The sequence below is a fragment of the Rhopalosiphum maidis genome, chromosome 3, assembly GCF_003676215.2.
Source record: "Rhopalosiphum maidis isolate BTI-1 chromosome 3, ASM367621v3, whole genome shotgun sequence".
NCBI classification, from domain to species: domain Eukaryota; kingdom Metazoa; phylum Arthropoda; class Insecta; order Hemiptera; family Aphididae; genus Rhopalosiphum; species Rhopalosiphum maidis.
Genome location: NC_040879.1, coordinates 57,867,042 through 57,893,235, shown reverse-complemented (window position 1 = coordinate 57,893,235; position 26,194 = coordinate 57,867,042). Strand labels below are relative to the sequence as shown.

General features: G+C 25.7%; 2 protein-coding genes across 2 annotated transcripts; one reads left to right on the top strand and one right to left on the bottom strand.

Moving 5' to 3' along the window:
• Positions 1 to 1,443: 1,443 nt before the first annotated feature.
• On the top strand, positions 1,444 to 6,950 carry LOC113556128 (translation factor GUF1 homolog, mitochondrial). The gene is made up of 10 exons (XM_026960897.1): positions 1,444 to 1,876; positions 2,360 to 2,714; positions 2,786 to 3,054; positions 3,113 to 3,352; positions 3,420 to 3,547; positions 3,611 to 3,748; positions 3,815 to 4,029; positions 5,527 to 5,655; positions 5,728 to 5,811; positions 6,648 to 6,950. The coding sequence occupies exons 1-10, from the start codon at positions 1,602 to 1,604 to the stop codon at positions 6,780 to 6,782; spliced, it is 1,968 nt and encodes a 655-aa protein (XP_026816698.1). The 5' UTR covers positions 1,444 to 1,601; the 3' UTR covers positions 6,783 to 6,950.
• Positions 6,951 to 7,081: 131 nt separating this feature from the next.
• On the bottom strand, positions 7,082 to 24,691 carry LOC113556130 (nucleolin-like). The gene is made up of 4 exons (XM_026960898.2): positions 24,415 to 24,691; positions 13,121 to 13,283; positions 9,592 to 10,664; positions 7,082 to 8,863 (listed from the first exon to the last, which is right to left on the bottom strand). Exons 1-4 carry the CDS (start codon positions 24,563 to 24,565, stop codon positions 8,820 to 8,822), a joined length of 1,431 nt encoding a protein of 476 aa, XP_026816699.1. The 5' UTR covers positions 24,566 to 24,691; the 3' UTR covers positions 7,082 to 8,819.
• Positions 24,692 to 26,194: the final 1,503 nt, after the last annotated feature.

Genomic DNA, 26,194 nt, shown 5'->3' with positions numbered 1-26,194 from the left:
ATATAGGTGCGCATTTCATTAACTTCTCAATCCTATTTAAATAGTTATATTAACTTGAATAAAATAATGTTACTATTATTGTGTTTACTGTTTAAACTTTATAAAACATCATAAACACATTTTAAATTATTTAAATTCTTTATTTTGTTAAAAAAGAATCAAAATACAACTTTTTTTTCTTCAAATAAATGAGATAGTTAGGTGCTTTTAAATGTTTCAACATAAAATAAAAAATTAATTAATAACAATTAATTTTACAGAAATTGAATTTATTGATGACACATAAAATGTTTGATAATTTATTGCTACAATGATTATTTTTTATATGTTAACACTAATAACACTTAACTAAGAAACGCGTAATTTTAATTATTTTTTAACCCATTGAGAAATTCTAGTTTAGCCACTGTTATTTTGTGGTTTAAGATGTACACATGTATCATAATATTATTATTGTTTATGGTTTGTTAGTGTTCTATCATTTAAATTACATTTATTTAATTATATTATATATTTATGTATTAAAAATATTTAAATAAATAATACAATTTCAAATTTTGTTGTATCATAATTAAAAATATAACATTGAATACTTTTACGTCCTACATATTCGTAATATCTCAATAGTATAAAAGCGGTTATATAGAACACTTTGATATAATTAAGAACTGCATAGCCTTGATTTGTAATGTAATTGACAAACATTCCAACATCATAATTACTCTATAAAGAATTTCAGATATTCTATGACTATAATGATCGGCTCTAAAAATAATTAATAAAATAGGCGAGTAGTTCGGATTCATTAAATAATGGTTAAATGGATATATCGTAATATTATCTACAAAAAATGTTTAAGCATCGAGAATGCTTACATTATGTTTCCTATATAATTTAATGGTGTCCGGAAGACATACTACCCACTCTATTAGAATATTATGTTTCTGCATAGTTACTTGCACCTAACGTTATGTGTTGTCCTTACATGAAATGCATTGTACCAAAGGTCACACTTTATATTGTCACCTATTATTTATAATAAATTACTTTTATGTGATTTATGCACTATTGATGTTGGCATATCAAATCTACCTAGTTAATTACACATTTTTGTACGTTTCTTTCGGTATTATGTACCTATTATTGAAATGGAATGTGTAAGCCGACGTCGCAATAGTACCTACCCATAATATTGTAATATAAATAGGATATCAGAACATGTAACAGATTACGGAAGACACGAACAAAGTTAACTTCGACCTGTACACCGCTGCAGAGTTACACTACGCTTATGAACTTTTTAACTTTTTAACATCTTTTCGGAACTGAATGAACTATAATAGTTATCGTTCTGTAAACACTTTCATGCTAGGCATATCACGGGACCGCCTTATCACGAACTGTCCGAAGTGATAAGCGGCAAATAGTACTACGGCAGCTGCTGTAAGTCGGCGAAATTATGAACGTGAACGTTGATTTCCAAAATCCCGAATTAATAATTCAAATCACTCATGTCAACCATAATTTATTATAATAACTAGTCGTTTGTAATTGTACGGTTTTGTTCTCCCGTGTCGGGTAGACAATCCGTTTTTAAGAATATGAAAGTGATATTTAGGATATTTAGACCCTATGGACGGTTTAAAAAATACGAGGGCAGTTCATCGTTTCTGTTCACGAGCTATCGACGTTATTCAGAGACCACTGAAGGGAAATCAGAAACGCCACTCAAGTATCAGAATATACCAAGTGAAAACATTCGCAACTTTAGCATCATAGCTCATGTAGATCACGGCAAGAGCACATTGGCCGATCGGCTATTGGAACTGACAAATACCATCTGCATCGAAGAAGGCAAAGCACAAGTGTTGGACAGGTAAAAATTATTTTAATTTATGAAATAATAAATCACTTTTGAATTGAAATGCATATTGAAGGTGTTAATGTAGTGTATTATTGATTATACTTGGAGAAATAAATTATTAAAATATTTAATGGATAGGTATATTATTTTTATCTTATGCTTTGAACTATCAAAATTATACTTACTATAAGTGTTAAGTATGAAAATGGTCAATATTATTTATATTAAATATCAGATAAAACAGTAATCAATAAAAATATGTTTTTTACATCTCAAAAATTATTTATTATACTTGAAAAAAATAACTTGTTGTTAAAGTAATAAATATTTAAGAACTATCACTACTCATTATTATTATTTTTTTATTTTTGAGCTTAAAAATTATGCATGATAAAATTTAATATTTATTGTGAATAAGAAACTTATGTAGATACCTACATTAAGTTTTATATTTTTATTAGAAGCAATAATTTATTATTTATTTATTCATTTCAGGTTACAAGTAGAAAAAGAAAGAGGTATAACAGTGAAAGCTCAAACAGCTTCATTGTTTTATAAAAGCAAAATAGATGACCAAATATACCTGTTAAATTTAATTGATACACCAGGTCATGTTGATTTTTGCAATGAAGTTTCTCGATCGTTATCAGCATGTCAAGGTGTTATACTTTTAGTGGATGCTAACCAAGGTGTTCAAGCTCAGACAGTGGCTAATTTTTATTTGGCCTTTTGTCAGAATCTAATTATTGTACCTGTATTAAATAAAGTGGATTTAAAAAATGCCAATCCAGAAAAAGTAGAAGAACAACTGCGTGTATTATTTGATATTGAGCCAGAAACCGTCTTAAGGGTAAATTTTATGTCAATTAATTATTATAAAATAGATATTTTTTAATCACAAAAATTATAATATATTTATAGATATCAGCCAAGCAAGGGACTGGTGTAGAAGATTTATTAGAATCTATTGTCACACGATTACCACCTCCAGTTGCTAATCGTCAAGCACCATTCAAAGCTTTGATTTTTGATAGTTGGTTTGATAAATACCGCGGTGCTGTAGTTCTAATTTATGTTCAAGATGGGTGTGTTAAAGAAGGTGATATAATAACAACCGTATACTCTCAAACTACATATACAGTGAAAAATGTTGGAATACTACGACCAACAGAATTTAATACTGGAACATTGTAAGAGTATAATAATTTTTATAAAATATATTTTTAATTATCATTTTTAATTTTATAGAGTGGGTGGCCAAGTCGGATTTCTCACTTGTAATATACGATCAGCAAAAGAAGCCCATATTGGAGATACTATACATTTGAAAGATGAACCAGTTGAACCATTTCCTGGGTTTAAACCTGCTCAACCAATGGTGTTTGCTGGGTTATTTCCGATGGATCAATCATTACATATGGAAATGAGAAGTGCTTTAGAACGACTGACACTCAATGATTCGGCTGTTAGTATTACAACTGAGTCAAGGTACAAAAAAATAAATAAATTATAGACAATTATTTTTTTTTTTACATAACCTATTTATTTATTCTAGTCCAGCACTAGGTCTTGGCTGGAGATTAGGTTTCCTCGGTCTGCTCCATTTAGATGTATTTAATCAAAGATTGGAACAGGAATACAATGCTCAAGCCATCATGACAGCGCCTAGTGTAACATATAGAGGTTTTTTTTTTATCTAACCTTTTAAAAATATTGATTACATTTTTAATATGTAAAATATTTCAGCTAAAGTAACATCAAAAAAATTAATTGAAAAGTATGGTAGTGATGAATTTTATTTTTCTAATCCAATGGATTTCCCTGATCCAACCTTCACTGTAGCACTTTATGAACCATTCATTCTTGGCACTATCATAACTCCTGGTAACAATGAACTGTAATTAATTTATAGTATATTTTGTTTTATTATTAATAAAATTTAAACATTAGATGAATATTTGGGAGGAGTTTTGTCATTATGTATGGAGAAAAGAGGTGTACAAAAATCATCAACTAATATTGACAACACCAGAATAATGATACAATGTTATTTCCCATTAAATGAAATTGTCATAGACTTTCATGATACACTTAAATCAATTACATCAGGGTTTGGAAGTTTTAGTTATGAAGATCATGGATATGAACTCTCAAATCTAGTAAAAGTATGATAAATTACAAATATTATATTATAAATTTGAATTGTATAATAATTAATTGGTATATTAAATTCAGTGTTATAATATATTAAATATTATCACTAAAATGTATTTGAGTACATTTTAAATACTATAATACTGTATTAAATATATTCCTTCAAGTACTTTTTTTTATTCAATCTTAATTATTTAGAATTGTTATTAATATAAATATCACCAAAATCTTATTTTTTTACATAATATGCTGCTCCTTATATAACTTATGCTAATTTTGAACAATGTTTTTGAAATGTAACCATTGTTTATAATGTTTACATAATAAAATTGATTAATGATGCATAAGAATTTAAATTTATCTTAAATAATAAAAAATTCATTAGTAGAATATGTTTATCTTGATAATTATCTAAAATTTAAATATATCAATCAGTATCTTTAAAAACTCATTTTTGGTGAAAATGTGTTACATTACAAATAAAGATTAAAAGATTTTTTTAATTGTTATTTTTAAATTTAACCTTGTGTACTAGTGCACAATGGTTCCAACTTAAAACTTATACTAAATAATTTTATTGGAAGAATTATAAATTAATATTAGTAGCAAAACTTATAAATGAAAAAACTATTAGTGGTTTAATTATACAGTGAGTTCCGCTTAATGTGATCACATTGGTTCAGATAATTTTGATTCTATTAACTGGTTCCATAAAACATTTTTTTTTGTATTGATGAGTTTATATTAATATGTATGTATAAAATTAAATTAAAATAAAATAAAGTAAAAAGACTATCGATTTTTGATTGTACTTAAAAATTTACTAATTTCATTTTCATATTAACCTTATATTCAGTAAATATAATATATACATTATTTTTAATGATTTAAAATTAAATAAATAATAACTTATGTACATTGTGCATATAACTTTTAGAACAACTGAAAAGTATAATTTTCGACATATTTTTAAATAGCTCTTTTTAACTTTTTCAACCTAGTGTACGTTTGAAATACCATTAAAACGATAAGAATGTTCTTAAAAATGATTCAATTATCCGGTACTTGGTGATTCTAATAAAAAGTCACTTTAACATTAGTAACATAAGATCTGGTTTGAGATTTTCAATTTTGATTCCAATAAACGGTTGATTCTATAACCCAATGATCAACTGTTCAAATGTTTAACTTAACTTTTATTTATTTTATTGTATAGATACAGATTGTTAATATATTCTCCTATAATAAAATAATATTAAAAAAAATCCTTAAGCAAAATTTCACTGATATTTAAAATTTGGAAATTTATAATGCAAAAAAAAAAACAGATTTGAGTTAATATAATTTAAGTTTATACATAAAAAAAAATTATTTAAGATTAATAATATTTAAATATATAAAGTAAAAAAGTAATTGTTGAGTAGTATTTTAAAAACAATATTAAATATATTTAACAATTTTTAATATCAGTTTTTATTTATAACATTAAAATATTCATGTTTTCTTAGTTGAATATTTTGCTTAATGGAAATGTTGTTGAAGAACTTGGAACTATAGTTCATTCAAGTAAAGCTGTAAGTCTTGGGCGTAAAATGGTATTGAAATTAGTAGACATGGTGCCTAGACAAATGTTTCAGGTAACATTTTAAAATTCATCATTAATACATTATTGAAATTTTATAAACTAACTTAAAATTGAAATAATATAGATTGCAATTCAAGCTTCAGTCAAAGGGAAAATAATTGCAAGAGAAACTTTAAAAGCTTATCGTAAAGATGTAACATCAAAACTTGTAAGTGCATAATCACAATATTGTACTTCAATAATTATTTCAATACAGATTATAAGATAAAAATTATAAGACTTAAAATCAAATTATTCTATTTTTGTTTTTGTTTTTATTTACCATGTTAAGGTAATCAAGGATAATGAAATTGTATAAGAATTCATTATTTAACAATTAAATATTTATTATATTGATATTAAATATTGACATTGGTTAAATTCACACATTCACACATGATAATAACATTAAATGTTTTATACTTTATTGATCTAATATTCTAATATAAAATTGATGTATTACATATTATCTAACTCTATATTATATTTATTATCTAAATAATTTTTTGTTAATACTCTGATTGAACTTAAATGGTTACTTTATGTAACTACTGGTTTTTCACACTTTTTTTATAAGTATTAATCAGAGTTGGGCATCATTCGAATTCGATTTTATTCAAATTATTATTTCACAATTATTTGAATAATTTTCAATTACGGTTATATGAATAAAAAATTATTCAAATAATTTTCAGTAATTTTATCTTAGTTAATATATGTTTGGTATTTTTATAATTAAAACATTTATGCATTAAAATATAAATAGAAAAATACTATAAATGAAACAAATAGAACTATTTAAAGAAGAAACTAAAGAGTAAAGAATTCTAATATATTTGTATTTCATATTAGCATTATGTTTGAATATTATTCAATTAAATTTTTATTCGAATTATCATATTTTAAAATTATTTAATTAATTATGTAGATAATATTTGGCTCAACTCTGGTACTAATAATTAATGATATTAATGGTTTACAATAACTTATTGTTTTATTTTATAGTGTGGAAAACGTGGTGGTGATATTACAAGAAAAATGAAACTTTTGAAACAACAGTCAGATGCTAAAAAGAAAATGAAAATGGTTGGAAACATAGAAATTCCTAGAGATACATTCATTAATGTTCTCAAACGATGACAATTCTCTATGTATTATTCTATGAATTGTCAATTTGAACTTGTATGAAGTGTTTATTTTTATTATAATTTGCAATTATAAATAGTAGTCAATAAATTTTGTTAAACAATTTAATTTAACTTATAATTTTCAATCTGAGCATTATATATATTATGCTAATGTATATTAGTTGCGCAATAGATTTTTTTTCTTTCTGTGTACCTCAAATTACTTTTTAGGATTTAAATGTATAACGTAATATTATAAAAACAGCAATGTTCAAACTTGCTTCTGTTAAAACGACAAGGTCATTATTTATTTTTAACTACAGTAGAACTTTAATTATCCAGATTAATTAATGTCAAGGGTGGTCTGGATAAGTAAATATCCGGATGATTGATATATGACATATCAAAAGTTATATAATTGTATAAATGTATTCTATGTATCTATTTATTATTAAAATCTATGTAATTTAATTTGAAATTTGTAACAATAAATAAATAATTTTATTATAATATTTAACTGAAAAAGAACAAGCTATAAATACAATAACATATTTTAAAAGAAAAAAAAAATAGCCGACTTGGCACATTATTTATTTTATTTTGAAAAATGTTGATATTTTAGTTTGCTTCATAGTTCTTTTTTCTCGTCCTGTTAATTTGACATCCGGAAGTTTGGTTGATAGGCATTTGGATAATCGGAGTTCTACTGTCTTTAAAATTGTGCAAAATATAATTGTTCTATTGATATTGGACATACAAAGGACTATTATAATAGATATCTATTTCTTTTATACATTAGCATATTTTACAATATTATAAGTAATAAGTTAAATGTTTACAGATATATTATGCTACCTAACCAATTCACATTGAATTTCAAGAATATAAATACATACAGACATTGACAAAAGTGTGTTTTATAAGTATGATGTGCAGTATAATAGTGTAAATCCTTGCCCCAGTTACATTTTTCTTTAGTCGTTAATAATGAGTAATGACAATCATAATTTAAAAAGTAACAATAGAATACCAATTTAACAAATTAATAATTTCAGACATCACACAAAAAATATGCTCATGTAGTATGTTTGAATAACAGCATTACTTAAACATTTAACACGTATATTTGCTAATACATAATTCAATTAAATATAAATATAGTAATTATAGTAATTATAAGTTTCAATAATTTGTATATTATGAGATTGAATATTTTTGTACTGTCGTCTTATTAACTCAGAATTGTCCAAATAATAGTATATTTTATGAGCACAGTACAACAGCACTATATGGGTTTGGGTATATATCAACCATTACAACAATACCTACCCAGGCAGATAAGCAGACAAGGCAATGCATTAAAATATACTTAAAAATGATTAACTTATAATTAACATGGTCATTAATTATAAATTAAGTATTGTTGATGAATTTTTTTTTAATAATAAAGATATTGCAATATGTTAATCCAAAATGTCAGCAGCTTGAATAATAATTTATTTAACTCGCTTGATTACTGTAACGATAGTGATGAGGTATTTTTAACAAATTAATAAAAAAAATGTTTATAGCAAAATCGACATTCAGATATGAAAATACCTATTAACTTATTATTTTTTATTAATTTTATTCTCTTAAACTGTCAAAATTAAACAAAACTAGGTAGATGATAATGTTGTAACTTGGATGGCTAAATTACCCTTTGTTTTAGAGGGAAAACGAAGCTCATCATCTAGTTGTGGCACTGGTATCAAAGCATAATTTAACTTAATTTAAACTTATAGTTATTATTTTATAAATTAATATATTTTTTTTTGTTTTGTTTTATGTTCCAATATGTTGTTATAGTAAATAATATAACGATTAACGAATAAAGCAATTGATGTATAATAATAGCGCATAAATACGTGATTAATAAATGAGTAAACTCTAAAACATTATTTTATAATAATGATGAAAACTATGATCTTCGATAATGGAATGTTGTAGGAGCGTGTTCCGTAAAAATACTTCCAATCCGTCAACCTTTGACCGGAATAAAACGATTTGTTCAATAGCGTGAAGTGTAAATAGGCCGGTGAGGTTGTCTGTTAGCTGAAAAAAATATTGCAAAATAAACGTTAGAGTAGCCTAATTCACTAAAATTATTTCATGTCAAGTAATATTGCTATTAAGTAAATTAATTAATCTTACTATTAATAATACAGTGGGTTAGTAGGTTAAATTAATTTTTGCTGAAAACCTGAAAAAATTGAATTCGAAAACACCATTGAATGTAAAAAATATAATAATATACCTATGTAAAAATTATATTTTCCTCTCAAATAATGTTTTTGATCTAAAACATACATAGGTAGTTTAAATATGTAATTTCGTCCAAATTTGAACTTAAAATGTCTACAGAATTGTACTATTTTATTTTAATACAAATCCATAAGGAAATTTGTATCGTTACTTATAGAAATAAAACTAACAAAATGTCTATTAATAGGTAGTTCAAAAGAAGTATAAATATTTTTTAAACTAAAGAATGCATAGAAAATGATCATATTATAAATATTTGATGACAGTTTTAAGTATCTACGACTATTGTTTTCAAGTTACACTAAATGTTTTTTCGAAATTGTTGTTTTTTTAACGACTTAATCGTGTTAAAATGATACTTTTTAAAAGCACATACATTTAACTAGGAAATTAAAAGCTAAGTAAGTATTAAATAAGAGTAGCTAGGTAGATAATCTGTACATTTGTATTTGTATAATATATAGTATCTAGGTGGTGTAGTACGTAGACATGCAAGTATAACATAAAAATAAAATAACCAGCAAAAAACTCGTCGTCCAAATCTTCGAATTCGGCCTCGGACATGATTTTGTTGATTTGCATTTTAATTGTCGCTTGTCGTTTGGGCGTAAATGTACTCATCGTCTTAGCCCAAGCCAGAAATATGTGCTCTTGTGCACTAAAATCCGACGGTCCTCTCTTGACCGCCGGCTTGGGTTGTGGCAGATCGGGTAGAACATCCTCCCGACCATCACGTTCGTTGTTTCCTGTGCGGCTTGTATCACCATCAACTCTTGTGCGACCTTTGTCACCGTCTTCATTGGACTGGTCCTGTCGACGTCTCTTCTTAGAACTAGACGGTCCATCATCTCCAGTATCCACCGCTCCTTCGTTCTTCGCTACTTCGTCGTCTACCGTGTCATCGCCGTCGTCATTGTCGTCATCGTCGTCGTCATCGTCTTCTTCGGTGTCGTCGTCATCATCATCGTCATCATCGTCATCATTGCTGCCTGCATCATCGCCGGAGAACTGGCCCATGGTTATCATCCTTCGAATGTCTTGAATCATGGTAGCAGTGATACTCCTCCCTAACTGGTCGAAACCATCATCCCGATCAGTGGAATTGCGGGACGACGATGACGACCCGGTGCTGCTTAAGTTTTCCAAAATCTGCGGCAGTCGCGATGCCGGTATTGCCCGTATGAACTCGGGACCCATGAACCCAATATTAGACATCGGAATCTCCAAAATTTCGATCGGTCTTGGTTGCGGGAGCTCGATACTGGGTTCCGGAATAGGGTGCACAAGTTGTGAGTCTGCGGGTCTCGAAGTGACTGGCGTCTCATTCGCGGTCGAAGGACTTTCGAAAGTCGACGTAGTTACACAGTGAAGTGTCGGGTTTTGTACGACATGATCGTCACCCTGCAGTTCACGTCCCTGCCCAGTGGACCGCGGGTATGGAAATTCGGAGCCGGACGTCGCGTCGTCGTTAGACGGTCCATCTACAGCGGATATAGTATGCAAAGGCCGTAGAGCCGAAATTGGGATATGCGGCACGTCCGCCTCCATTCCGGCTATCAGCTGCACCGCGGGTTGAAATTCCGGTATTCCGCTGTTAAAAAAACGATTTGAACATTATTATTGTAATGAGTTACTTTTTTAAAACAAATACATTTTTATTAATGTTTAATCATCTCACAATAGTATTTGATAATTTAGAAATAGTTATAAACCGTTAAAAAAGCACAATAATTTTTTTTTATATTCGTGAATATAAAATTTATATAAACTATATTGATTTTAAATAACCCATCAAAAAGAAATATTATTTAAAAAAAAAAGATCATTGAAGGTTATTTATTTCCCTTATAATTTCATGTGATTTTTATTGAATATAGCCTGTTATTAATTATCCTTATCGCTTTATTAGTGATGAAATAGATCAATACAAAACATATCAACATAATAAAAAATACATTTTATAAAACATTTAACAAATATCTACAAACAGGGCTGTATCCAGAACAATTTTCAAAGAGAAGAGGGGGGGAGATGAAGCCAAGTTTGAACCCAATCTCTATAGGTGTGGCCTTGCCTATAAATTAAGCCTTCCCTTCTCCTCTCTTAGTTGTGCTTATGAATTTATTACATACAAATCAAAACATTTCTACAGACTAACAAATGGTTTATTTGTTTATATTTATGTACAGTGATCGAAGACCATTATTTTTAATATTGTGTTCAATTTCATATCATAAAACCAAACAAGTACTTAATAAACCTCAATAATTTAACAAAGAATCAAATTTTAAAGAACTCTTCGTCCTTTCCATTTTAGATAAAATTATATATTTCCAATTATCGTTCATTTTGGCAATACTAGATCATATTTTTTAGATTTAAAATAAAAATCCGAAATAGATTTGACCATTTTGTAATTAGGTAGTTAACTGATAAATATGAAAATTCATATCAATGGTGAAAATTAGTGGCTTATGACATTTCAAATTCTGTCATTTCACTTTCGACAAAATTACGGTCCGGGATGTTACTGAATATTACAGCTCTACTATTACTATCCGTGATATTTAATTCCACATTTTTCTGGTTTCGTAATTTTACGTTCCACAAAATTACATTCCATTATTTTACTTTCCATATCTATATTATTTTATCATCCCGGTCATTATTTTCTATATAATTACGGCCCATTTAAGTGAAACAGTTGTTAGATATAAATTAATAGAGAATTAATGAAATAATTTAATAAAAAATTATAACTCAAAATATTTATTTTTATTAACCTATGGACCATGACAAACCAAACTATATATTTAACATTTAAGAACTATTAGAGTGTTAGATATAAGCTTTTTAAATAGTCAATAAAAACGTTAACTATTCCATTAAAGACAATAATAATTTATCGACGAATAACTGAAATAAATACATAAAAAAAATTAAATTTATTTAAATAATTATTTGGTAACCTAACTTCTTAACGTAGCAAAATCTTTAAAATGTGCAAAAAAAAATTCTAAAATATGCAAATTAAAATTTTCTATTTGAATTTACTGTGATTAATGTAATTTGAAATGTATTAATTATTTATTACTCAGTTATGTTGTACTACTTCCAATATAACAATGTACTATTGCAACTAATTCCTGCAGATCCCTGATAATTAAGTACATTATATGTGCGTTTATAATTCCACTATTTTTGTTTGTACCCCTCCAATTAAAACGCGGTATTTAAACAGTTTTTTTTTGTCAATTGATAAAAAATAGAATTTCCCATAAATTCGCGATAAAGATAAAAAAAATATAAAAACTATATTACTATTTTATAATGTGTATATTTTATAAAAGTGTTTAAAATAAATTGATCGATAAATAATTACATTTTACTGTAGTTGAATTCGGGGTTAACTTCTGGGTAAATTCTTAACACAATTTTTTATAAATACCAGTCGTAATTGTTTATTTATTTCGTTTAAAATAAAATTTAAATCACACAAAGTGCAATCAATTTCGCTCCCAAATTAGTTTCCAAGGAAATAAACGTCGATTAAAAAATATACATAATTCCATTTGCAGACAGTCTGACCCATTCTCCTAAGCAGGTTATTCTAACAAAAACTTTATAAAATATAATGTCAGTAACTCCAAAGTATATTTTTAATATTGTGAATTCATGATTGAGTTTAATTTCATCGAACTTTGTTAAGGATTGCCTTTTGGTCTACTCAATTTGGGAGAATAAATTAAATATTGTTGGAGAATTTCTGTCGATACCTAGTTTTAATTTATTCTTAATATTACTTTTGCAGAACAACATCAGTACCTATACATAATTATCTGAGATTCTATTTTAAACTTTTCAATAATTTATTAAAACTTTCAATATGAACGTTCGTTAGGTATTCAAAAACTAAAACAACATTCAAGACTCGAATTAAAACAAAAAAATCAATACATCATTCGTCCATTGGTTTTTTTTATAAATAATGGGTTTTACTATTCTATATATTATAATTTATAATGGTACCTATTATAATATACTTACAATTGTTTGCGAACATATGGTTTAAAGATACGCATGGGTTTTGTCCACGGCCATTTCATGAATCGTTCCAAAATTTTTTCAGACGAATCGTCGTTGCTCAGTTTTCTAATGAAATTAGCATACTTGTTTAATATTTGGTCCCACTTGCGCTGCAGAATTTCGCCTGAAAATTAACATTGTTCGTGTAATATGATATAATATGTATATTATATGTATATTGTTTTATAATACATATACGGCGATCAGACTCTCAAAGTTATATGTTAATACAGACATTTTTTTTTTTCAATATTGGTTGTATTCCAATACTTAATAAACAATCAAAATATTTCTCTAGTTTTAACTTAAATTTGCACAAGTTTCATCTAATGCTGAATATATTTTATTTCTAATTATATTAACTGGACATAATAATAAGTGAATGAATTATAAAATATATTAAATTAAAATTATTATAAATATATATTCATATATTATTAATCCATGGAAGCTTTTTAAATAGGCAATAGCATGATAATATAATATATATAATATCCATGATCGACAATCGTTTAGTTTAAAAATGGATAGACAATTAATTATCTTAACAATTAGAAAATACCAAAATAGACTAATACAGGACGTTTAAATAGAACGCTAAATATTTGGAAGTAGCTAATGTTTTTTTAATTATTACCTTGATACCATAAAATATTAAAATGACTTAAAACCAGGTTAATAAATGATGCGTTTAATAATTATATATAATGAAGGACGCGTCTATCTGTCTGAGCAGTGATGTACGATATATTTACGGTTGCGATTACTCTATATAAGCATAAAGCTATAGCTGAGGCTGTAATTGTAAGTCCGAATAGTTTGGCCAGGACACCCCACAATTCGAATGTTCAATTTTTTAAATTTTTAAATTTTAAATTACTAGTTGATTTCGAAGTTACACAAGAAAAAAATTAAACAACGCCAATGGATAACCCGGTCTTAAAATCTGTTGAATGTAAACTGCACAATTTTTTAACAAAGAAAAGAAATGTCGATAATTTTATCAAAAGTATAAAATATAAGTCTAAATTTATATATTATTATAGTAAATATTTTATTTTCTATAGTAAATGACAATCACGGATCAAGTAAAACGTGTTGCGCTTAAGTGTTTCCTCAAACGTAACATTATGTAGTAGATATAAAGGAGACAAAAGTCTATGGAGTTGTGGGGCGAAAGTGGCTGATTCCGTTCCCGTATAACTGAGAGTGAAAGATAACGAATAAAATGAAAAAAAATTATATTTTTTATATTTTCATTTCAATAATGCACATACTCTGTACATAGTAATATTATGCGCAGATAAATTAGTGAAAATTAAAAATTATTTTATACAATATTATACTCGTAAATTTTTTATTATACATTATATTAATTTTTGTTCTTTTTATTTAAAGTATATTTATGTGTTGAAATTTAATAATCAAAGTAAAAAGTAGCTAGTAGATAATATTCATCGGCTCATCGCCGAATGGTATTGAGAATAACGACCAATATATAATATATAAAAAAAATTATACTTGCAAACAACCTCTATTAACTCCCTACCCTTATCATAAGCTATGCTTTAAGAACGAAATTTAAACCTAAGAGAGATTATTGTATTGTATTAATTTACAAATTGCATTATTGTACCTATTTATTTATAATATGTGCAAACTTATTTTTGATTTAAAAATAAATTATAACAAAAAAAAATTGTGTAAACAAATCAAAACCTATAGATTTAATTAAAAACTATAAATTGTTATAAAAAGTATCGAAAATAAAAATATGTGATTTGAGATGTTAGCAAGATTGTTCAAAAAATTATAAATTATAATATGAAGTAAGTACCTAATAAAAAACATAACATGAGACTAACAAATTTTATTTATACTTTTGTGAGCTGTTCCTGTTCGTATTATGACATTATTATAATGGTTATTGTAAATATTTTTATAGTTTAATATATTCATACGACATTACAAATATTGAAACAAATAGGCACATATTCTGTTTCTCCGTTTAAAAACGATTTCGGGGAATGTCAAAGACGGAAAATCATTTAAAAGTCTCTTTAAGTTACACTTGTTTGTGTATGTACCATGTACAGGAAATATTTAGGAATATCTTTTATTTTTGTGTTAATAAAAGTATTTATTTTGGTTTATATTTAAGTTCATAAAACCAAAACACATGAAAAGCAAAATACCTATGTCATAAAGACATAATATTACTTAACATATTAATTTGTAATATTGTGTGTATCAAACAAAATAAGTCACCGAGTCAGTTAAGAAATCTTTCTTTTATCTATTTCAAAATAAAATGAATAATATATCAAAGTTAAATGCCATGGTTAATTATATATATATGTGTGTATAAAATAACTACGTGCGACGGGTTGAGTTATGTTAACTTTTTAGTTACTATATAGTTACTACCTACCTCATTATGTGTACAATATACACACTGGCAGTTTTTAACTATTTAACGATTTTATATTGCTCATATAATTATATAAAACCTAAATAAATATGTATTTTAACGAATTGTTGGCAATTCGAAAAAAATTATGACCATAAATATTTGATGAATAATTAAATAATTCTATTTGCGAGCTCTAAATTTGTATAAAACAAATATTTGAATAAACAATTTTTGATAATTACGCGATTTCCATAAAAATAAATTACCCAAGGAGTATTTCATTATATTTCGTTTAAATATTCTAAAAAATGCATTCATCGCAGTAACGTGTAAGGTGATTAGGATATAGAGGAATTCCCTTTCACGCACTGAACAAATTTATTTATATATCTACATATAATTTTCATCAACTTTTAAAAAATATACTAAAATAATGATGATACAATTTTTTTGAATAATATTTTTTAATAAAAATTAAAAATAACTTAGTATAATTTAAACTATATTAAGATCCATAATTTTTTGCTTTATCTCAATCTCTTCGGTACACACGGATGATTTTAGTCGGTCGTTGTGTGATTAGTTATATGTACTTACTGCTTGTCATGTTTATTTTTCGTATTTTATGTAGGCTTATAAAATTATTTCTAATACTAATTAAAAAAAAAAAAAATTGTAAATACGACACTGATTTTTTGTGTCATAAAATATACTACACTTACATTATATTGTATGGACGTATATATATTAGTTATGTATATATATATATATATATATTAGTTATATATTGAAATCATATCGCTACATAATATAACATGTTATAGTATATAGGTACATAGGTACTATACGGGATAAAGTGTACATACGGTTCATGAAGGTGTAACTATTTAACTTAATTATTTTACTCAATTTTATGTACATACAGAAAAAATATAAAAGTATTTTATTTAAAATTTATTATTGCATGAACAATCATATATGTATATTATATATGGTAGGTAAATATACCTTTTTTGCTGTTTGAATTGAGGACGCCGCGAGGATTTCTTTTGTACTATTACTTCCGCGACGTTGCCATCGTTTATTAAAATAAATGTAGGTACATAATATCATTATTAAAATTAATATGTTTCCATTATGTGCCTTACGGGCGCACATTCAAATTTATTTGTTACATTTTATGTAAGAAAAAATAAATTTTTGATTTGAGGCTCAGTTACTTTCATCCACTTCGAGTGCTTCGGGCTGGTATTCGGATATGGTTTATACAGTGTGATTCTTTTATCATTAAATACTCATTATTTTGCCAATTAATGATTTTTTTTCCAAAATATTTTTATTTCATGCTTTTCTTAAATTGTATAAAATTCTTATTTTTTTCACCCATTTATTTAATAGTGAAACCACTATAAACTTTTTATTTTAAAATTGCAACCTATATTTAAAATGTACTAAATTAACAGGGCTATTTTTTTTATGAATTGGAACGTTCAAATTATTATTTTTTGTTAATTTTTTAGCGAGATAGATCTTTTTAAAATTGAGTGGTTTTCGGTTTTTATAATACTTCTTTAATTCTTGTTTCTGAAGACCAATAGTTACACGGGTAAAGGATAATAGATAATAAAATGTAGATATTATTTTCATATTATGTAATAAACACGTTTTCTACTATTAACGCAGTGATGAACTTAGCACCTGTACTCTGTAGTTACCAACGCTTCACAGTCGTAACAACCTATTAGGACGAACACCTAAAAACCTCAAACCATCCAACTTTGAGCCGCTATAATTCACTAACGGTTAAATGAAAAAAAATAATTTTAACTTTAAGATTCATTAAAGCCCTATTATTCTATGACATTTTTAATATAGGTTGCCATTTGAAAATCAAAAGTTGACAGTGTTCTCACTATTAAATATAATGCTATATTGTTCTAGCCTTCTAAGAAAGCATGAAACTAAAAGTTTTGAAAAAGTTTACACTTTTTGAAATAATGAATGTTTAATGATAAGAGAATCACCCTGCGTTACACATACATTTATTTATGTGTATCGAACAATGCACATGCAAAAAGCCTACATAATAATATATTCATACTCTTCTGTCATTGATTACAGTGGAATTTATTAATTTATTTATACAAGCTGTAATATGTAAATAACTATAATATTATATTACCTATAAAATAACTTGTTTATATAAATTCAGTGAAGTTAAATACAATTTTTAAGTGACATTCCGCCTTCTACGAGAAAATCATGATTATATGCTTGATTTTTATTGCTATATATTATTAGTTTAAATTTTAAAATCATATCGAAATTAGAATTACAATTTATGTACATCACTTAATTTTTGTAATTTAAAAATAAAACGTTAAATTGAGTAAAGGACTGATATATAATGCAATAAATTATATTATTATAATAATATAGTTTTAGGATAGTAGGTCGAATGGCACTAATCAAAAACTTGGAACATATTTATTTAATATATTTCACATAAACCCCATAAGATCCAATTTATTTTGTCCAACTGATTTATATCCAAATTTAATTGAAGTCGGATTTAAATAAGGTCCAAAAACTTTTTGTCTAAATAAATGATATCCGACATGTAATCGCATCCAGTTTAAATAACGTCTTTTATACAAATACTACTAATACTAATATAATAATTAATAAAGTCCTATACGTACATAAGTTCTATCAACTAGCATACTATTTATAAAAGTAAAAATAGCTACTTTCCTATCTCTCTCTAATCTCTTATCCATGTAAAATCGAGGAGATAATTTTTTTATTAACGTCTTATGCTGTTGGTTTTTGTAAGAATTTAAACTTTTATGAAATTGTATATTGTTTAAATTATAAAGTTTTATTATAAATATGGTACAATAATTGTGCAAATAAAATATTTAAATACAATTTCCAATCCATATTTTAGTAATTTTTGCGTAGTAATTATAGCAATGATTTTAAGAAAATACATCAAATACTGTTATTAAATATAATATAAAATGCAATTATTACTAAATTAGAACAAATAATTTAATTTTAATTAATTAATTAATTTCTATACACTACACAAACGAAATTATTCGGTAGGTAACTACAATATTAATACCTATATTGCATATCTAGTTACTACCTAGATTACTTACAAGAAAAAAATTCATTATAATTGAATACGTTAATGATTTCGATTTATTAAAAAAATGCTCAAATTTAAATTTAATAAATTATTAAGTTTATAACTTATAAATGTTATTGCTACTGTCCTAGTTACTGTAACTTTAGATAATAATATTTTTAGAAACGAAATTTATAGTAAACGGTTAAACGTTATTAGGTACATTTTTTTAAATTATCTCTTTTTCAGATAAAAATGTACTTATTTTTCCGATATAACCAGAATTATAACTATCAAACTGTAGTTATTAAACAACTTTGCACTCAGCTTGTGGGGGTGGATGCCTGACATTAAATAAATGCTTTTAAGTTTAAGATTTTCTTCGTATTTATATGTATTATTATTCTGTCCAAAAATATCGTAACACTTGTTTCTTTATGCTATATGAAATAGATAGTAAAAGTATATAAAAAAAGGTATCACACTGCAATGCAGTAGGTGTTGATTGGATCACTATAAATAGACGTCTTAATTAGAATAGTCTAGTTATACCTACGCCCACACGACCCAGTCTCATTATTACACCCCCACGTAGACTAACTATTTTCGGTTAAACCTACACGATGAGATGCTTCAAACATTTTCAATAATATTAATTAGACTACAGGCTACAGCAATGTATAAATAAATGTATTAATAAGAAATTAATTAATAACTCTTAACTTAAAATAATGTAGAAATTATTATTAAATAAGTCGTCGAGAGATGAACGTTTAAAAACACTGATATGTGATTAATTAGTATTCATTTTTCAACAAAAATCATCTGGTTCTATACAGTAGATACTTCTAAACTATATTATTACCTATGCATTTTATAAACACTGACTATAGAGGAATACAGTTGTCCCGCCTTACTTCATCTTGCTCCACGTTGAGTAATAAGTATGTATGTTTCCCTATAGTTTCTAGTGTGAAGGCCTTCATATACTGCAGTAATGTAAAATAAATTCTTATCAAATATTTTAATTAATTTTTCTTTAAAATAACAAAAAAAAGATGCAAACTCATTTAATTCATAGCTTTTGTAGGTACTAAAAATATGTCATAAAATGTATTAATATAAAAACTAAATTAATATTTTTTTTACCCAAACATATAAGTATTTATAACAAGTAAAAAATTTTGTAACTTTCTATATAAAAATGGATTTTTATAATATAATATAAAAATATCAATTATTTTGGATGCATATTATGAGAAAATATCCATACAAGTGTTATTAACATTTTAAAAGTAAAAATAAAAATCTTTGACTTAAAAAAAAAACGGATAGGGGTATTTTATAAAAAGTATTAATAATTTGTATTTAATGAAAACTTTTCAACTAAAAATGTTATAAGTATATTTTGCAACAACGTACCATCAGCACTTGAATAATGTATGAATAAAAACATTTTTATTATTCATAGAACTTTATTTGCTTTATATTATAAAATATTTATAATTTACATACTAAACGAATATGAAATAATTAATTATAAACACGAATTAATTAATAACATAAAATAAATCAAGGTATATTTAATTCAACAATAATTTTAGTTTATGAAGTAGATAATACTTATTTTTTCGTATATTAAATTCAGTACAAGAAAATCCTTCTAAATCGTACTGTATTTTTTTTATCGAAGAAAGTAGAAATATGATATTATTTTCTAAATTAAAAAGTTTAAAAATGCAATAGAAATTCCTTATATATTATGTAAATTTATGTTGTTCTTACAGCAATAAAAAAAATCAAAAAAACAGAGTTAGCTTTTTTGTTTTAAATGCTTTTTTATATAAGTATTTGAAACTAAAATATTCATAACTTTAACTTAGATATTCAAACGTATATTTTACGAAATTGTGTTTTAGCGATTTTTGATTTTTGTTGAAATTGAAAAAAATTAACAGTAGAAATTTCAAATATTCCACTGTTACTTTAATTATCAATTGTCTATACCTATACAGAATATTTTCGATATCTCTCTCTTGTGACCCGTGTAAATACATATAGTAGCTAACTCTGGGGCTTAACATTTTCCAGGAATACGTGGAAATTTACAAAAATCACGAAGAAGCTACATTTTATTGAATTATTGGGAAAAATTACGTTAAAAAGAAGTAATTGGTATGAACTATTATGTTATAAATTATAATTTGTTAATTAAAAGAAGATTTAAATTTTTTTAACTTTTAAACGATTTTCATTTATAAATTGATCAGTTAGATTTTAGTATTAAAGAATCCTGATAATGGATGAATTAATTAGTGTAATATTAATATTGTATATGCCCAAGAGCACCAAATTTTTAAATACTGCTCTGTATTGAGTGTACATTATAAATTATAAGTATTGTCCTAATAGGAAGTTGACACCGAGGCAAACATTAAAAAATGTGTACGTCTAAGTAATACCCTAGATCATAATTTAGCCACATCAAGAATATACACAATTTTAAATAAAATTTAGAATTACACGTCTGCATTTATGCGGTAAACTGATAACCAAAAAGTTAATAAAATTGATAAGGAGCTGGTAACTAAGCCTAGGTGTATGTATATGCCATATGTATTTTTTGTTGCCATCTCTAGTGTTAACAAGAAAACATTTGATTTTTTTTTTAGTTTTTTCACCCACTCCTCTCAGAATCTAAATACTAAATAAAAATATTTTACCTGCGATTGAGAGTAGTATATATAGGTACTTAAGTACTCTAAACACAATTACTCTCTTTTCTGTTAAAAATATTAACTGCATCGAGTGTATATCGTCTGTATCTAATGATTAATAATATTATCATACACTATAATACAAGATTTTACATTACATTTCAAAATTATTATTTATATACATATAATAATATAATATTATAAACTAATGTTTCTTAGTTTGTTCTATATTAATTCATAAACTACTGGACAACTTTCGGTAAACGTTATATCAATACATTTCTTTAGAATTTTAGGGTATTTAAGTATATTTTTTGAATCTCTATAGTTTGGTATAGGGTTTTACATACATTTATTTAATTTTGGCTCACAAACATTGAATATTCTTTTGTTGATTTTAATAGTTACTATAGGTATATAGAAATATAAGAACTTTTAAAAATATAATAAAAACTAATCTTAAAATCAAATATTTAAGAAGGGTAAACTTGAATTGGGTCCCGATAGATATTTGATCATTTAAAATAAACACGAGTTGGGTCCATGGTAATATTTGATAATACTTGAGTTGGGTTCATGGTAAGTAATATTTTATATTAATGTTATCTTAATTACATAACTCAAACTTAATGTCGTCCCATAACGACATGACCGGACAGTAGCTGTCATCGGATAACATATTGAAACTAGCTAGTAGTCAGTAGAACGGTACGTGTCAAGGCTAGAAGTTTGAATTATAGTCGTTTGTAGTGTTTTAGTGTGTTTTGTAGTGTTAAAAACTTAAGTATGGATTTTGTGTCAAGCGAAAATTTTGTTTCCATAAATTGTCAATGAATGATATACAACATTGAAAGTGTTTTTGAAATACGTGCAAGTGTTTTTTTTTAATTATCGTGTAGGTATTTAAAACATAATTGAGAAATGTAAATGTGAGCATTGTGGCGAAAAATGTGATAGTAAAGTTCTAGATAGGCAGAAATTTAGCGACTCGGTTAAACGAAAATCGCAAGAAGATATTTCTACACAGCCTTCGAAGCTCATTAGGTCTGAATTGAAAAATTTTAATATTCCTACAATAAATGCCTACGAATGATTTGAAATTAATAAGAAATAACATCCACCATGCTCGTAAAGTACTGTATCCAAAATTACCTAAAAGCAAACAAAAAACACATCATTTTTCAAATACAATGAACATAACAATCAATAGAGACGAACAATTTTTATTTTGTAATTATTTGGTAGACAATATCATAGGTTTTTCTACTAACTTGAAAGCTTTGTGTAACTTTATGAGAATCTATACATGGTTAAAAAACATATAAAAGTCCCGATAATGATACAATTGACTAACTTAAGTGTGGTTTGTCGTTTTTGAAACCAGAGGAAGTATTTAATTGTTTTATTGATGATTTAATGATCATCAAACCAGTCTAAACATTTTGAGATTATCTCCTAGAATCATAATATATTGAGCAATATGCATTATTTAAGATTTATCTCTCCCTAATATTTGGTCTGAGTTTGCAGTGACCCTAAATCGTACCACAAATATTTGTGAAAGTTTTCACGCAAAACTAAATGTTAGTTTCGGTGCAGCATACTACACACCCCAACATTTTTGTACAAATATATTTTACTTGGAATTTAGAATGAAATTTACATTTCACTTTGGAGCTCAGCAACACAACCGAACAACAACAAAAAAAAAAAACAGCAGAAAAACAACAATTTTTATAAGAAAAGATGGTTTGTTTTGTCAGTGGAAAACTGACCCGGTTAAAGTTTGTGAAAGATGTGTATGTTTTAAATTTCTTCCTTGATTTTAACTAGGTATATTATAAATAAACTGTTAACGATAAAAATAATAAAGCAATACATTTTGAGCTAATTTTATGATAATTGTATAAAAAGGTAACACAAAAAAAAAAAATATTGCTAATTGATTAATAATTTTATATTTTAATATTTTATATTAACCCTTTACCTTTATGTAACGAAAAAAAATAATTTGGTATTCCCGAGAATATTTTCATTTTCCGTACGAAATTTTCAAGAGTGTCAATCCTAATTAATCTATAGTTGTAATTATAAAACATTTATATTTTTACATATAAAAATTATTTCATACTTAGGTAGGTATAATAATGCGTAGGCATAGCACAAAAAGTTACTTCACTATCACCATATTGTAGTACTAGTGACAGTGACTTACTGAATTATGAGATACATTCAAGCCATACCTATACAGAAAATCCATTTTCCTGGTTTTTTCTGTTGTGATTATGGTAAAAATACATTGTTACATTAGATAAAATAAAAATGTTTTGAACGCTATAATACATGTATGAATCTTATAATATTAGAAATACTTCATTGAATAATTTTTATTAAAAAATACTATTATATTTTTGTACTAAAATTATATAGATACCTAGATATTAATTGCAATTTTATTTGACGTGTATTATGTAAAAAGCTATAAACAATTAGTTTATATAGTTTAAAGTTCAGACAATTATAATACTTACATCAATAAAGATACTACGAAATCAATTTAAATTAATTATGATATTCTAAAAGTATCTTAGTATTATATATTTAATATTTGATTTAAACAGTTTAAAAAATTACACATTAGTATATTTTACTGAATGATTAAAAAAAGATCAGATTAGCTACATTTAAACACATCTTAACTAATTATGTCAGATAAATCATTTCAACTAAAAAAGTCATGAAAAATACAGAAATACGTTGCATTTTAATTTTTTACAATAGTAATAAAGCGTCTATTATTAAATATTGTATCCAAACAATATTTCCACAAGAAAAAAAATTTTAAATGATAGAAATAATTGTTTTTGACTTTTTATTTGTAAGTCAAGAATGGGTGCATATTTTAATAGCTTTAATTAATAAACTCCTGAGCCTTTTAATTATATAATATAATTGGATATTACGTTAAAGAATAAAGTTTATTACTCACCTGTTATACCATCCATATCTTTATTGATGATGGTATTAAAAATATTGTTTCTTATTTCTTTATTGGCAAAGTTTGCATGATCTGGATTGTAGATCTCTGGATGTTTGCTGACTTCATGTATTAATTTCGCTACATCTATTTTCGTGGCCATTTTCCAGTTAAGACTTAAACGAGTGAAAAAAAAATTTGAAAAATTCAAAGTACGTATTTGTTGTTACGTAATGTTATTTATCGAAAATTTTACGTAGACTTAATGTTCACGGGAGGTCCGCCGATCAGCGTGTCTGGGAGTATACTGAACGCCAAAAATGTGCGAACTTCAGATGGGGTACCTACTGTAATGTAAACGTTTGGATTTGACGTACGCAACTACGCATTTTATTGATTATTTTCGTTCTATCTAACGGTAACTTGATGAACTGTTCGAGCAACAAGCTCGTACAAGAAACCCACCACTAATTGTACAAAAATATAGACGTCTATTATAATTATTACAATCATTATTGGATAAGTATTATAACATTAAACATTTAAACCAATATTATTATTTCAAATCAATACAATAAAAACTATGATTGTACACCTACATTTTTTTGTTCTATTTTATTATTTAATTTGGAAAATGTTATCAAGGTTGGACATTAAAATCAAAAGTACGATAAACATTGTAGTTCGTATAATATAATATTATATCGTATCAAAAATTATTACCTATTCAAACTGATTGTTATTGACATGAAATGGATTCATATTATTTTTACAGTGGTACTAAATAAAATTGTTTAATATATACATAATATAATTATTATATATTTGATTATGTAAATTTAATAAATTTTGACTTCACATGTATTTATAAAAATAGTATTAACGTGCTACATAATTTGATCAGTTATAATAAAAATAATATCTATATCATAGAAGATTTATTATTTTCCCAATTTTATTATTCGTTGATAGAATAAACAATTAGATATATTTTTACTAGAAAAATACAATTTATTGTATATGCTGCAATTGTTTTCTTTTCAGGAAATCAAACTTTCATATATATTTCTTCCACTATGTTTTAAATTCACTTAAAAGGGTTCAATATGAAATAAAACTAGAAAGTAAATATTGGTTTTTTAGTTTCGTAACATAGGTTTTGATATTTTAAACTTTTATTTATTTGTACTTATGTATGTTTTTCGTCATAAAAACCGTACGTTTTATATACCCAATATAATATAAAAAAAACTATTGCCTCAACTATTTATTATGATGCGCTATTTTTCAGAACTCTTTTATTGTGTAGTTAAACTGCTTGTGTAATAAATTTATAAAAGTTGGATAAAGATTTGAAGTTACCTAGAAATTGAACATATAAATATTCTTTAGTCTATACCCGTATTACCCGTATTACCAAAATTAAAATGTGATTAAATTACAAAAAAGCCCAAATTTTATTTTAATTTGATCAGGTAAATTTATTTGTATCTATTATCATATTTTTTTTTTTTTGATTTTTAAATAATATACTACGTATACCTAACCTACCACGCTGATTTGAAAACATTTATAATTTTAGAAAAATTAGTAAAGATAAATGTAAGTTTAACTAAAGTTAAATTTACTTGTATTTACTAACTTGAAATATCGCTGTGCTATATAGTAGAAATGGAGAGTAGGTCACTATAATGGATGTGTTAAATTTAAATGCAACGACAGGTATCATTGTATACGAAAAACGATTCTGAACGGAGATGATTTGTCATTCTAGGATATATTATATTATTAC